General features: G+C 30.1%; 1 protein-coding gene across 1 annotated transcript in view; it reads left to right on the top strand.

The window, feature by feature from the left end:
• Positions 1-13,696, top strand: part of PolZ1 (DNA polymerase zeta catalytic subunit) — a 100,432-nt gene that overhangs the window by 70,914 nt on the left and 15,822 nt on the right. The window contains exons 10-14 of the mRNA XM_067266323.1: positions 53-159; positions 2,945-3,025; positions 5,695-6,099; positions 6,848-12,825; positions 12,895-13,005. Coding sequence (XP_067122424.1) covers positions 53-159; positions 2,945-3,025; positions 5,695-6,099; positions 6,848-12,825; positions 12,895-13,005 — 6,682 coding nt within the window. The remainder of the gene's footprint in view (positions 1-52; positions 160-2,944; positions 3,026-5,694; positions 6,100-6,847; positions 12,826-12,894; positions 13,006-13,696) is intronic.

Below are 13,696 nucleotides of genomic sequence, written 5' to 3'. Positions count from 1 at the left end.
TTTCTTTTAAGGTATCAGAGAAATTTTAAAAGTGAATAATATTTATTTACAGTGAAGCAGTTGAAGATTCCTCTAAGTTTGAAGAAATTACGGATAAAGAACTCGTTTCGAGTTTAACACCGGCCAGCGTCGTAGAAATACATACTCCTGATGCTAAAGGTTAATAAATTTAACGAAGAATTTATAAATAATTACAAAAAAAAAAAGAATCTATATTTGGTAATTACATAGTAACTAAAAGTATTCTTAATTCTCAAATTATTTAATTGTTTGAAAGAATATAGTAAAACAAATTCGAACGCCCTCTAAAATCAAACAGAATACACAGATTACGGTAATAGTTTGTCTCTAGAAAATAATTTTGCTGAAAAAAGTGCTTGTGATTTTAGAATTAGTGTAAAAACATTAAAACATATTATTTATAAACATTAAAAAGATTCATAAAAATAAGAATGCAAGGACAACTGTGATAAGAAACTTGTCTACAAATATATTTACCTACTTTATGACTGCTGTATTAGTTAATATATGATTATCAATTAATACAATACAGGTCAACTGTCTCTAATCCGGCAGTCGGTAATCCAATTCTAACACTAATATCTCTGGTGTAATTTTAAGTTTTTTGTGTCGCTGCACCAACCCGTTGCTACCATTTGGTGTAGTCAACATCTCCGGATGTATAATGATCTGATGAGAATTTTCATTTAATTTTTGTTCTGTCTTTATTAACCAACTTTCACTGATTTATAGGTATTTTAGAGGTAGGACGAAGTGGTTAGTTATTGGTTAAATGTATTTCGATCTAACTGTCAGCTATCCAACATGCTGTGGGTTCCAGTGTTACAAGATTAGTAACTATCAACTTGTATAAATTAATGCTTCATTAATTGCATTAATTAACAATTCTCTTGCTAATGCAAAAATCATTACAATTACAGCATTATGTTTAATAAAATTATATAATATTAAATTATATTTACTCTGTATTAAACAGATCTTAATATCATTATTAGCACTAATGGGGAAAAAACCAGTCGTTAAAGAAGCAAATTTTTAATTTTCTTAGATAAAAATCATGTCTTTTCAGAATAATCAAATACCAAAATTATAATATCCAATAGCCTTTTTATATTATCTTTCTTAATTTATGAGATGTGTATGGTAATACAGTAAATTCTGTCTAAAATGGAACATGGTGATACTGACCAAAATTTTTCATTTAGACTGGTTTCTATTTTATAGACTGTTTTGTTTTTATTAATATAGAAAATGAGAAATTGAAAAATGTTAAAGTTAATATATAAGTCTTGTTTCTCTCCTAATGTAAATATTTTATGTTTGAAAATATTGAAATGTGTATGTAATACACAGGGAAAACCTGCATAAAAATTAGGTATGCATAGAATGTGTTTGTTTTTCTAGAGCAACATTCTTAAACTTTATTGGTTCACAGCACGCTGTAAAACAGGGAAAATTTTTCTGATGCACTCTGTGTACAAAATTAAAAATGTATTAACAGAAACACCACAGAAGCTAGAACTTTATATAATAACTAATTATGCTTACCACATAAATTCTAGCAAGTTGAGTATTCAATCACAAATGTTTTTGGCCTCGTTCAGAGGTTCTCTTCAAGTGAAATAACAAGAAAGAATGGAAGCTCGGTAGAACTATAATTCTTTCTTGTTATTTTACCAGAAGAGGGCCTCTGAACGGTGCCAAAAACATTTGTGGTCGAATACTCAATGTGCTGGAAGTCATGTGGTAAGTTAAATTAGTTAGAATGCATTAATATATATTAAACTATAAATAGTTGTGTACTATATTAACTGCTACCCTTCGGGCTTAATGTTCGACGATGGCAAACCTTTTTCAAAAGTGGGTCAAAATTAAATTTAAAATTTATTAACTTCAAATTGTGAGTGAAATATTTAATTTGAGTAGTTATAAAATAATAAAACATGCTTACAAATTTTACTTTATTTTAGTTTTTAATTTACATTGCGAAAATGATAATAAACTCTATATAAAAGTGAAAAGAAAGTAGTAATGTGATTATAACAGACAAATATTTCATTTGATGAGAAACTACTATTGCTTATTTCATGATAATTTTTCTATTCGAGGAACCTTGGTAGAAAACTCACCATTAAACAAACACATGATGATTTTAAGGTATCCGAGTAACCTCGGGTACCTTAAATTGTCATGTGGGTCATATGTTTATATTAGTTTACAATTCTTTGTATAAATCAGTTTCTCCTTATGTCTAAATGTATACGTAAATATGGTTTTGTAATATTTGTGACACATTTAGCCATCTCTTCCAAAACACCACTTGAGAACCACCGTTCTAGAGGCAGAAAATAGCAGCATTGCATTGTCGTTACTACATAATTACCATACAACAAAAGTACATACTTAACAAAGAAAAACTTACAGAATAACTCTTCTTACCAAGAAGTTAACCATGATTCAACCCAACAAGTTACAGCATTATTTATGATTTGGAATATTGCTGCCACTGTGCCAAAACATTCTGTTCTATGTGGTTGTTATGCAGTTGATTTCTGTGTGTTAGACAGATTTTACTGTATTTATTAAATTTTTCAAATATTAAAATGTTCTACTTTTGGCTTTTTCTACATTATTTTAGTATTAATTTTACATTATTTGATAATGGTTGATGCATTATTTTTATTGAACACTAATCTGAAAGATTTAACCTAATAAATTATTTTAATTTTCAAAATAGGATTTTATTAAATTTATAATCAAATCATCTTTTTTATATTAATTAGTTGTATCCACAAGCTCAATAAATTTAATATTTAAATTATATTTTTGTTGTATTTTATTAGAATTATATAAATATACCATAAATTTAAATAATTTAAAAATAATATAGTTTAATAATTATTTATGCTTAAATATTTTATAGAACAAAAAGAAACAGCGGAAACAAACAGAGAGGAAGAATTAAATTCTCAGGACAGTGATAAGAACTTTACACAAAATTCCTGTAAGTTCTAATTTTTAATCAATTATGCCTCTATGTCCTTAATGTTGTTTTAAATTATCATCATCTACTAGATCTTCCGTATGTTAATAGGACTTACTGGTATATTGGTGTGATCGATAAATCTACGTTTAAAACTTTAGAACTTACAAAGTAAGTTTTAAAGTTTAAATATATTGTAAATTTGCTGTATAATATTTTTAGATCATTGTAAACCTGCCAAAGAGGGACCAACAGTGTGAAACATACAGATGTTTTTGGATAAAATGGATGTAAATAAATAAATACAGTTTTAATTTTGATTACTTCTATCTTTTTGCATTCGATTGATCACACCAGTGTAATAAGTTCCCTTAAATTACTTTTCTCAATTTAAAACAATTTTTTTTTCTTCGTAATTTTACTAGATACATAACATACATAATAGCAATAGTATAAATTTAATGAAATCAATTATTAAATTTTTGTACATTAAATCGTGCTTTGATATATAAAATCATTATTTTTAAATTCCTACTGTTAGTTCACTCTCTCCCTATATATATATATATATACATACATACATACAAATTTTCAATCATTAATAAAATACTTTTTATTCATTTACTCAAGTTCAAATACATTTTTTTAAACTTGTAGTGGACGACACTTGATGTTAATACAGTTTTTTCAAATATTAATTCATTAATTAAATTTAATTATTGGTTAATATTACTTGTGGTATCGAAGGTGGCAACGGGGAATTTTTATTCTAGATACTAGACTGCGACTGGAAAAATTTTTTTTCCTCTACAATCGAGATGGCCGTGTTTTCGGTATCTCGAATCAGATTATCGAGTGATAATCTGGAAGCAGATTAACAATGGATAATCTCAAAGTAGAATACCGAGTGATCTAAATGTTAGGGGGCGTATTTGTACTATCTGTTGCATTATTCAAATTAATAAATTTCCCCGTTGCCGTCTAGTATCTAGGGAAAAAAATTTCCCCATCGCCATCTTCGATACCACGGGTAACATGAACCTAATTATTAATACTTTAAATAGAGTTTTAGCAGTTTGTAATGAAAATTGAAATCAACAGGCAGTAGCTCAATCGGTAAAATGCAAGGATTTCAGTATTTTTCACGCAAAGGTGAAGAATGCAAGTTCGATTCTTGCAAAAATCGATAAATTTTTGAAAATTTTTGCTTTAAGTAGACGTTTTATCCAAATGATTTTCGAGAGTGAGTTAGCAGTTGCGGCTTAGTGGTTAGAATGAAAGATTTTTCTCAAAAAATAAAATTGAAGATATTTTATGCTTTGGGTTCAATTTTGATTTCTCTTTCTATTTTGCCACTTAATATTGTGATTCTGTCATATGTATATACATATTTACATTAATTGTAATTATTTAATAAAAAGTAACTAAAATAAAATGTTTCTTTGTTGACCTAAGTAGGAATTAATTGACTTTAAAAAATTTTTTTTATATTGTTCACTTCATTCATGACGCAATGAGTCCCTGCGCCATCTTTTCCATTAGTTTTGTGGACAAATGCCCTGATAATGATTGCTTCTCTTTCGTATGAACTTGAGACCAGTTGCACTTGCAGACTATAAAAGTCATACAATATGCAAGAAGCTTTAAACTATGATTCAACATCCTATTGGCACTCAATAGTGCAGCACCAGTTGCAGTCGGGATAAATTGGTCTCGAAAACGAGGAATGTTTCTTGTTTTCGAGGCCACTTTTTGATCAATATATGATGAAGTTGTATGGGACAAATATTGTTTGTTTTATATTTGTAGAATAGGCTAGAAGACATGAATTTTTCATTATTTGTCAATAATGGAATTTTGGGCTCTTCTGGGGATTAGGAAAAGAGCAGCACAGATGAAAGAGGGGCATAGGTCCCAATGTATGGGCACACCTGTTTGAGACTAACCAGAATTATTGTACTCTAGTTAGGGTCACCCTATCTTATTGCCATTTCTTTCTAGAATATTAGCTGGTTCTGTACTGTTTAACTACAATGATCTGACCAGCATTTTCAGTGAGGATTAGTTATTTTTGTGCATTAATGTATAAAATAAGAAATTATAATTGATTTGAATGTAGGAAAAAATGTAATTTGGATCTAGTATAAATTTTGGTTTTTGGGCTGAAATTTGAAAAAATTGTAGACCTATAAATTTCCACTGTCATCTGTCTGCTGTCTGTTCTTCCTTAATTCCAGAAACGGTGTTAGATAGATGAAAATCAAGACTAAGTGCAGAAAGTTTTGGGGCAGGAGGCCCTCGATTAATGGGAATTTCCAGTGTAGACTGGAAGTCGTGAATTCAATTCAGAAATTTCCCCTAATTGGAGTTACATAGATGACTGGCATGAGTCTGTTATCAGGAAAAGTATGATGTACAAAGGAAAGACACTATTGATTTGAGATGGGGAACACACAGTTTAAATTAAATAAATTAAGAATGTGATTAAAAATTGCAGCCATGCATTGTGATGATGTCGCTATAAATAATTGCCCAGCTTTAAATCTTTAATACGTAAACTATAATAGATTATATTTATATTATATATATATATATAAGATTTTAATGAGTAGTTATGATTTTAAGTAAAATTTTTAAGTATAAAATTTTTTTCTATTGTAAATTATATTCATTTTTTTTTCCTCATTCAGTAAATGAAGAAGATAAGAAATTTTTGGATATGATAATCAGTATGATCGACAGTCAGACTATTAATTCCCCAGAAGATGCAGATAGCATATTAAGCACTCAAGAGCCGATTAAAGATAATGAGCAAGAATGTAATAAAGACGACGATTTGGAAACTTTAGAAATGTCTCAGTGTATATGGGATGAAAATGTCTGCCTCGATTCAAAACTGATCAAACGAGGATATAATTTCAGTAAGGCAATTGATTGCGAAGCCGTACTGGATAAATTTTCTTCGGATTCTTTAATTGTTCGGCAAGAAAATCATTCGGCTTACGGTGCCAAAAAATTTTCTAGTGATTCTCTCGACGATTTTATCATTCCTCAAATCGACGGAACTCACGACACATTATGTCAAAATAATGATGGTATGATTAATAATTTTATAACTCTTTTATGTTTTATATTGTTTGTATTTATTATCTGATATATATTGAAGGATATATTAAACCAAACAATCGCTGTAATTAATCAAGCTATTTTTTCGCTATTCTTAATAATTAGATATTAAGTAATTTGGTGTTAAAGGTAGACATCAGGTGCTATCTTGTATTGAAATTAATAATTATAATAAGGATATATAGTGATTATTTTATTATGTATATTCTTCAAAGTATACATTTATATATTTCTGCACTATTTCTTTTGTCTTAGAATTATGATACCAGTAAACAAATTTTCGTACAGTTTGAATTAATTGAAAAGATAAGAATTTTTATGATTATTCCTTCTTTTAATTCTTTTTGCTTTTTTGGCACTAAGAGGGCCTTTTTGGCAAGCCCATTATGGGTTCGGCCGGGCCAATGGGGCAGCCGAGTGGCGAGGGATGGGGACTGACATATCCAGTGGGCTGCTACTCAAAAATTTCTGGTGTTTATTTGCTATTTGGAACCATACCTTTAGTCTTTATATGCTTTTTGAAGTGTTAACTGAAGGCGTCAGACTGGTGTCCTCAGTTAGCACCTCGTTGTGTTTAAAAAGAATATAAATTTTTATATCAATTGAATTTTTTACATTATAAATTACAAAATTATTTTTTATATTCATTAATAATTGAATCATAATATAAAAACTATTATCATCTAGAAAAAATAATAAATAATTATTATATTTTAGATGAAAAGAAAAGCAACAAGTATCCAGGAAGACAGGTGGCATGCAATTCTGCTTCATCGTGTTATATTAATTCAAATATGGAAGGATCTTGGATGCAAAAATCTTCTTCATTGACACTTCATAAAAAGTATGATTGTCATAATGGTATATATACTCCATTTAATCAAGCAACCTACTGTGCTGCGAATAATAGTCATTACACCAATTATAGTAAATCAGCTAATCAGACTGGACTTTTGATGTGTTCTCAAAATTTGTCGAACAATATGAACTGGTATTCTAATCCTAACACCAGTTATTGTAATCCGTCTATAACATATCAGTCGTCGACAGAAAGCAACTGCATGCCTTTTGTGTCAACTTACAGAATTACGCCGATGATACCAGAAAATGCTTGCAGCACCGATAAAAATGAAGTTTACAGAAATAATCCAAGTTATTCTCCCATTACTCCATCTACATCTAATTATAAAGAATTTGAAAAAACAGTTTCGCCTTCATATAAAGTGGAAGGAGGTATGAAGTTCTCTACTATTGATACTACAGCAAACTTAAAGATTTTCTCGAAGGACTTAGTTTTCGGGAAAAGTAGCGATTGCTCAAAGAATCAAACTTCGGATCTTTTCGATACTCTAAAAACAAATATAAATAAGGTTGGAATTCAGATTTATCCACATAAATTTATAACTGCAAAGCCAAAAAGTAAAGAAGTGTGCAATATGTCAACACAAACAAATTATGGATTAGTTAACACCACAGCAAACGAAGAAAAAAAGACAGAAAATGAAAAGAAATCAAATCCAAGAACTTTAGTTGTCCAAAATATGAAACGTTTACAGTTATCAAGAAGGCAAGCTCAACAACAAACAAGTACTGTGGAAACAAAAGTTTTGCACGAAGAAACAGCAAAAACAAAGAAAGTACCATTAACGAAAGAGAAAATCAATATACCTTATTATCCTCTTATCCATAGACCAGCACCCGAATTAAATTTAAAAATGAATACCTCGAACATATCAAGCAAAAAAATAGAATGTAAAAATAATGTAGGAAAAAATTCAGTCAAACCAAACTTGTCGATAACACCAGTCAAGCTTAACAATCTCATTTTACCATCTTATATCGATAAAAAAGATTTAGTGAAAATTGGCAAAGAAAAACTAGTCCTGAAACGATTAGGAAAGAATTACATAGACAAGAATTGTGTTGCTGTTAAAAATAATTATTGCAGCAATGTTTTAAAAGTTACTAAACAAAGTTTATCTGCTTTAAAGATGAGGTTTAAAATGTCGAGGATTAAGACATTGACTAAATTTCAAGAACTGAAGAATTCAAAATCTTTAATGCCAAATCCTGCCACAAATCAGACGAAAGAGAGCTATTTATTCCAGTCGTCAGACTTAAAAAATGTCTTAAATCCTCAAAATGATAATCAAGAAATGAATCATTTACCCAGAACTACAGATAAAAAGAAACTGCCATTGAAATTGACAATTAAGTTACCGAATTTGTGCCCAATTAAACAAACTAGAATAAGAAAAAGGAAGAGGAAAAATTATTTTAAGGCTTTTCAACCTTCCGTCAGTCATAAAATATTGAATTTAACCAATGACAAAGTTGACAATTCTTCTGCTCTTGCAACGTCTCGATCAAAACGTCAGAACGTGAATTATCATGCTCACGCATACAGTCATCTATTAGAATTTGATAAATTTGTAGAGTTACCAGGAGACAGGAGAAGAATATTTATGCCAAGTAAAAAACCGAAGATGGACGATTTGATAAAACAGTGCAAAAAGGTAGAAGTACGTTTAGAAAGATTGAGACCAGAGAATTTGAATAAAATGAATCTACGTCTCGACAAAGAAAATTTATCGAAACTTTTCGAGACGATTAAATCTGATAACAATTCTCCAGACAAAATGTTAAACAGTAAATCTTACCAGTATGTTAACGTGTATCCCATTTCAGTTGATGCAACAAATAATTCATCACCGGAGAATTATAATACAGGAAATAACGATTATAGTGACGAATATTCGGACGTCATGTGGAATCTTTCGTATCTCTCACCGATGACAAACATTCAAAGAAAATCCTCTCCTCCACAGTGTTGGTCTCCAAATAACAATAAAATAAATAACAAAAGCATTAAAACCAAAGATACTCGTGCATTGAAAAATAAAGCATCAAAGAGTTTATCCCAATATGAATCCGAAGAAAGCAAACAAGGCACGATATTGATAACAGAAGAATCTGGAAATACCAGCAATTTCTCGAGTTCTGTTTCTTCTAAAGACCACTCCGATTCAGATATAAATCTGAGTTCTTTTAATGATTCGGTTGAAAAACCTGTGATAAATGGCATTGTTTCAGTGTATGAAGACTCCAGTGTGTTATCAGAAAAAATTAGTGATGGCGACAATGATCAGAGTGAGCCGGAGAGACAATTAGAAAATGATTCCATTGCTAATTGCATAAATGAAAATTTAAAAATAGATATTGAAACAGATAATAATAATAAGAAAATTATAAATGAAGACGAGGATTTAGAAATTGATGATAAAAATGAAACTAGTACTGTAAATCTTAAGAATTCTCTGTCGGGAAAGGATTCCTGTCTATTAAATTCACAAGACATTGATAACACAGATACGAATAAATCTGATATTCAGACTGTTTTAAGTACTGTAGAAGAAAGCACTATTTTCACAAAAGAGGTATACAAGCATAGGGATGATACTTCTGAAAGTGAGTTGTCAAAAGAATTAAGTGATCTTTCAGTCAAAGTGAAAAATAAAAATGAAGATAAACTGAAAGATGAAAATGCAGAAGATAAACTAGAAATTAATGTAGAATTTGAGAATAAAGTAGAAATTGATGATACACAAGATATGAATAAAGTTGAAAATTTACAAAATATCAGCACAAATGAAAATTGTAGTGAAGAAATTTCTATAATTTCAAAGGAAAATGTAAATGATGAACAGTCAGAATCTGCAAATGAAGAACAGCCACATGATTCAATGGATAATTCTTTTAATGATAAACTACATGACGATAAACTTGATAAAGAAAATATGTCCGTTGGATTGGATGCAGAAAATGAAATATCATCATCAAATGAGATATTTTCTATGGACGACGATGAAAGTTTATTTTTAACTCAGAAAAATTGTTCTAGAAGCGAAAATGAACAAACAGAAGTTTGCGATTCTAGTTTTAGTGTGACAGATGAACTAGAAATGTCGCAACAAAAACAATCTTCTGCCAAAAGTAACTTGAATAATTGCCTACAATTAAATCTGAGTGAAAGTAGTAATGATAGTATTATCTTTTCTCAAAGTAAACATGGTGATAGTTCAACTAGTTTAAGCAATAATGAAAACAATGAGCCTTCTAAAACATCACAAAGTGATGAAGAATATGATATTTCTAAGGAATCAATTGCCGATAGTGATAACGACAAAATTAGTGAACCAGAAATGTGTTTAGTGATTTCAGAGGTAAAAAGTGCTTCTACCGACATTAATTTTGATGATACGTTAGAAGAATCCACTAAAGCCAACAACCACTCATCATCTTACATAAGTAGTGAAAATATTAGTAATTCAATTATTCCAGAGACTCAGGAATCTGAAAGTTTTGATCTAAACACAACATTAGATAATGTGCAGTTCGTAAACAGTGCTTGCTCCTTACAAAAGGATTGTTTACCAGTAAATATGATGGCCGCATCTAGTAACGACCTTGATTTATCCCCTCTTAGTCCCGAAGAAAAAATGATATATGATTCGGAGGGAAATATTGTATCAGCAAATACATTTAATTCACAATATTCAATATGTTTGGGTGATCACAACTTAAATGAAAGTGAAAACCAGGATTTTCCCGAAGCAGTAAATCTTCACAGTGCAAGCATTTTGAGTAGTTATATGTTAATGAAGAATAAATTATCTAAATCAGTTCATGAAAGTGAGGAAAATTTACAAATTTCTAATGAAAGTCAAGAAGTTTTGTCTGGTTCTAGTCACGAAGAAGAGAGAATTTCAAATGAAAATGTAAATAAAAATGTTTCACCATCATCATCTGTGATCGAAGATTGTACAGAATCGGCAAGCACAGAACCAATATCTAATGAAATAAGTGTAGCTAAAGATGATGAATCTCTTAAAGATATATGTACGCAATTATGTAACCAAGCTTGTTTAATTCACAACAATATGTTAGAAACTCAGAAGACTAAAAATGCTTTACTTGTCGGACCATTTAAAGAAGTTTCTTTCATTTTTCCAACTGAGACCGATGACAAATTTTATTCCAATAAAAGTAATTTATCGGCAACAGAATTACTAAAAGTGTCCGATTTCCAAACCGAAGCGCAAGGTTCTGTTATTCAGCTTAATGATGAAAAATTAACCTGCAGAATGTGTTACGGAACTGCGAAAAATGATGACGCATCTGTAAAAATTTATCAATGTAAATATTGTGAAAACACAATACAACCATTTGATATTAAAGGTGAAGAAGAAATATCGGATTGCATTAAAACAGACGTGACATTAGAAATCTTAGAACCAGAGAAAACTGAAGAAATCGATGAATGTTCTTCATCTCTCCATGAAGAAAAACAAGACCGCAATGAAAATATTACTATACAAGTTGAAGAAAATGTTGAAGGTGGAAAAAATGATCAAGAATTTTGTGAGACTTCAGTTATTGTTAGCAATACAGGAGCAGAAATGGCTTCCGAATCAAGAATACAATGTCTTCAAGATCAAGAGCAAGCTAGTAGTCAAGAATTTCACAAGACTGTAATTAAAATTAATAGCACAGACACCAAAACAGTCCTATCAAATACAGTTATTGAAAAATCTGGATTGAGTAATTCTGAATCAATTAGCGAGAAAGCCGAATCTCTAAACGAATCAAAATTATTAGTTTCCGAAGATAAATGTGATTCTTTGAATGATTTAGTCGAGTCCGAAGAATCCGAACCATCTCAGAATTGTGAAAGTTCAACAGTTTTAAGTTTTTATGATGATACCATTAAAGCAACAAATGAAAAACAAACAGTTAATGAACGTATAGGAGTCATAACTCCCTTACAGTTACCACCTACTTATAAAGATGTTAAAAAGACACTATCTTGTTATAATTTACCAGAAAAAAAATATCAGATTGCATACTACAGTAATCCTTTAGACGATACAAATAAAGTTATGGAAGTTGCCGACACCGCATTAAAAATACCAACTACAAAATTATCAGAATTATCAGAATTTGACGGTAAATTTCAGACGGATGGTTTAGAGAGATGGCAAAATTATATTCTCGAAAGGAACTCTAATATTGAATTATCTCCCGATTCGAGTTTTTCTGTTTACAAAGCAATAAAGCAAGATCCGAAATTAAAAGTTATTCTTTCTAATAATAAGTCCACAGTACTGACACCCGCTCATTTGCCACCAATTAAAAGAGATGTCGAGAAATGGTTAACTTTGCACAAGCCTGCCTCTAAAGTAGCTATCCAGAGTGAAGAAAAAACAGATGGTGTTCAGATTGTTGCAGAAGACATGCAAGTGGATCATTCTTTTGAAGAAAACTCTCGGAAAGAAGTTTCTTTTTACCGCAGTACACCAAAGCTCGGCAGACAGAAGTGTAGAAAGAGAAAACGGAGTAATTCGTGGAACGGAGATGAAGCAAGCAAAAACAGTAAGCTGTCGTCCAAACGACGAAGATTATCGCAAGATGTTCTGTCATATAATATGCTAGATATTAAATTAAGTGATGTTTTTCCTACAATATCACCGATATGTTCCTTAACTACAAGCAGGGAAAAGGAAAAAGTTTTTAATAAAAAACGAAAATTATCCGTAGAATTTAGTAAATGCGAATTAGATAAAACTGAATTATTAAGTGAACATTCCTCGCAACCAAAGCTAGATACAAATAAAAATTTTCATAATCAGATAAAGGTAAATCTGTTTACATAAAAATTAATGATTTGATTTTACAAATTACTAATTGTTTTCTTGTTATTTTAGAATAAAATACTTAGCAGCTACAGTTTAAATTCTGATATAGAAGGACCTACGCTATCAAATAATTTTAAAGTTAATTTTGGAAATATTCAAGAAACTAATGTAAATAACCAGGTAAGATGTTTGCTTACCAAATATTTATGTATGTACAGGATAGAAAATGAAAAGCATACTTGTAAAGAGATAGAGTGATGTGGCAAGGTGTTTTAAATGTTATCCCTGAAGTCTGTAATAAATAATAATCAAGATTTAAATAAATATTTCTAGTGATACTTAGTAGAATACTTACATGTCATCTTGCAGCATTGCTAAGTTTATTCTTTGCAAATAAACTTTTCATTTTATTACCCAATATAGCAAATACAGGTGGTTCTAAAAAGAATGTTACCGTTTTAAATTACTGTAATTATGTTTATTATTATCTAAGAACAACATAATGTGCATTAAAATATTGGAAATCCATTCAAGTTTCACATTCGTCCATTAAAATTTTACAATAAGTATAATTCATGTTGCATGGTATGCATCTAACCGATAATAAAACTCTTCCTATACTCACTACGGCATATCCGTTGTCACTCTTCCCATGACAATCAAAATTCTACAACTCCTACAGGTTACTCACGTTGCGCAATGACTGGTGATTCCAATTTTGTGAACTGCAGAACACGGAATGTTTTCTCTGTTGCAGTGTCACCATTTTTGTTTGACTCTTTCTAGAATTAGTGGACAACAGAACATTCGAATGCAGATGGGAGATAAAACTAGGATGGTTATTCTATTGATTGGTATACACATATTTTTA

This window comes from Centruroides vittatus, unplaced genomic scaffold (genome assembly GCF_030686945.1).
Source record: "Centruroides vittatus isolate TY-2023 unplaced genomic scaffold, ASM3068694v2 contig_2726, whole genome shotgun sequence".
Lineage (NCBI taxonomy): Eukaryota > Metazoa > Arthropoda > Arachnida > Scorpiones > Buthidae > Centruroides > Centruroides vittatus.
Note: the sequence above shows the minus strand (reverse complement) of the source record. Positions and strands in the feature narration are given on the sequence as shown.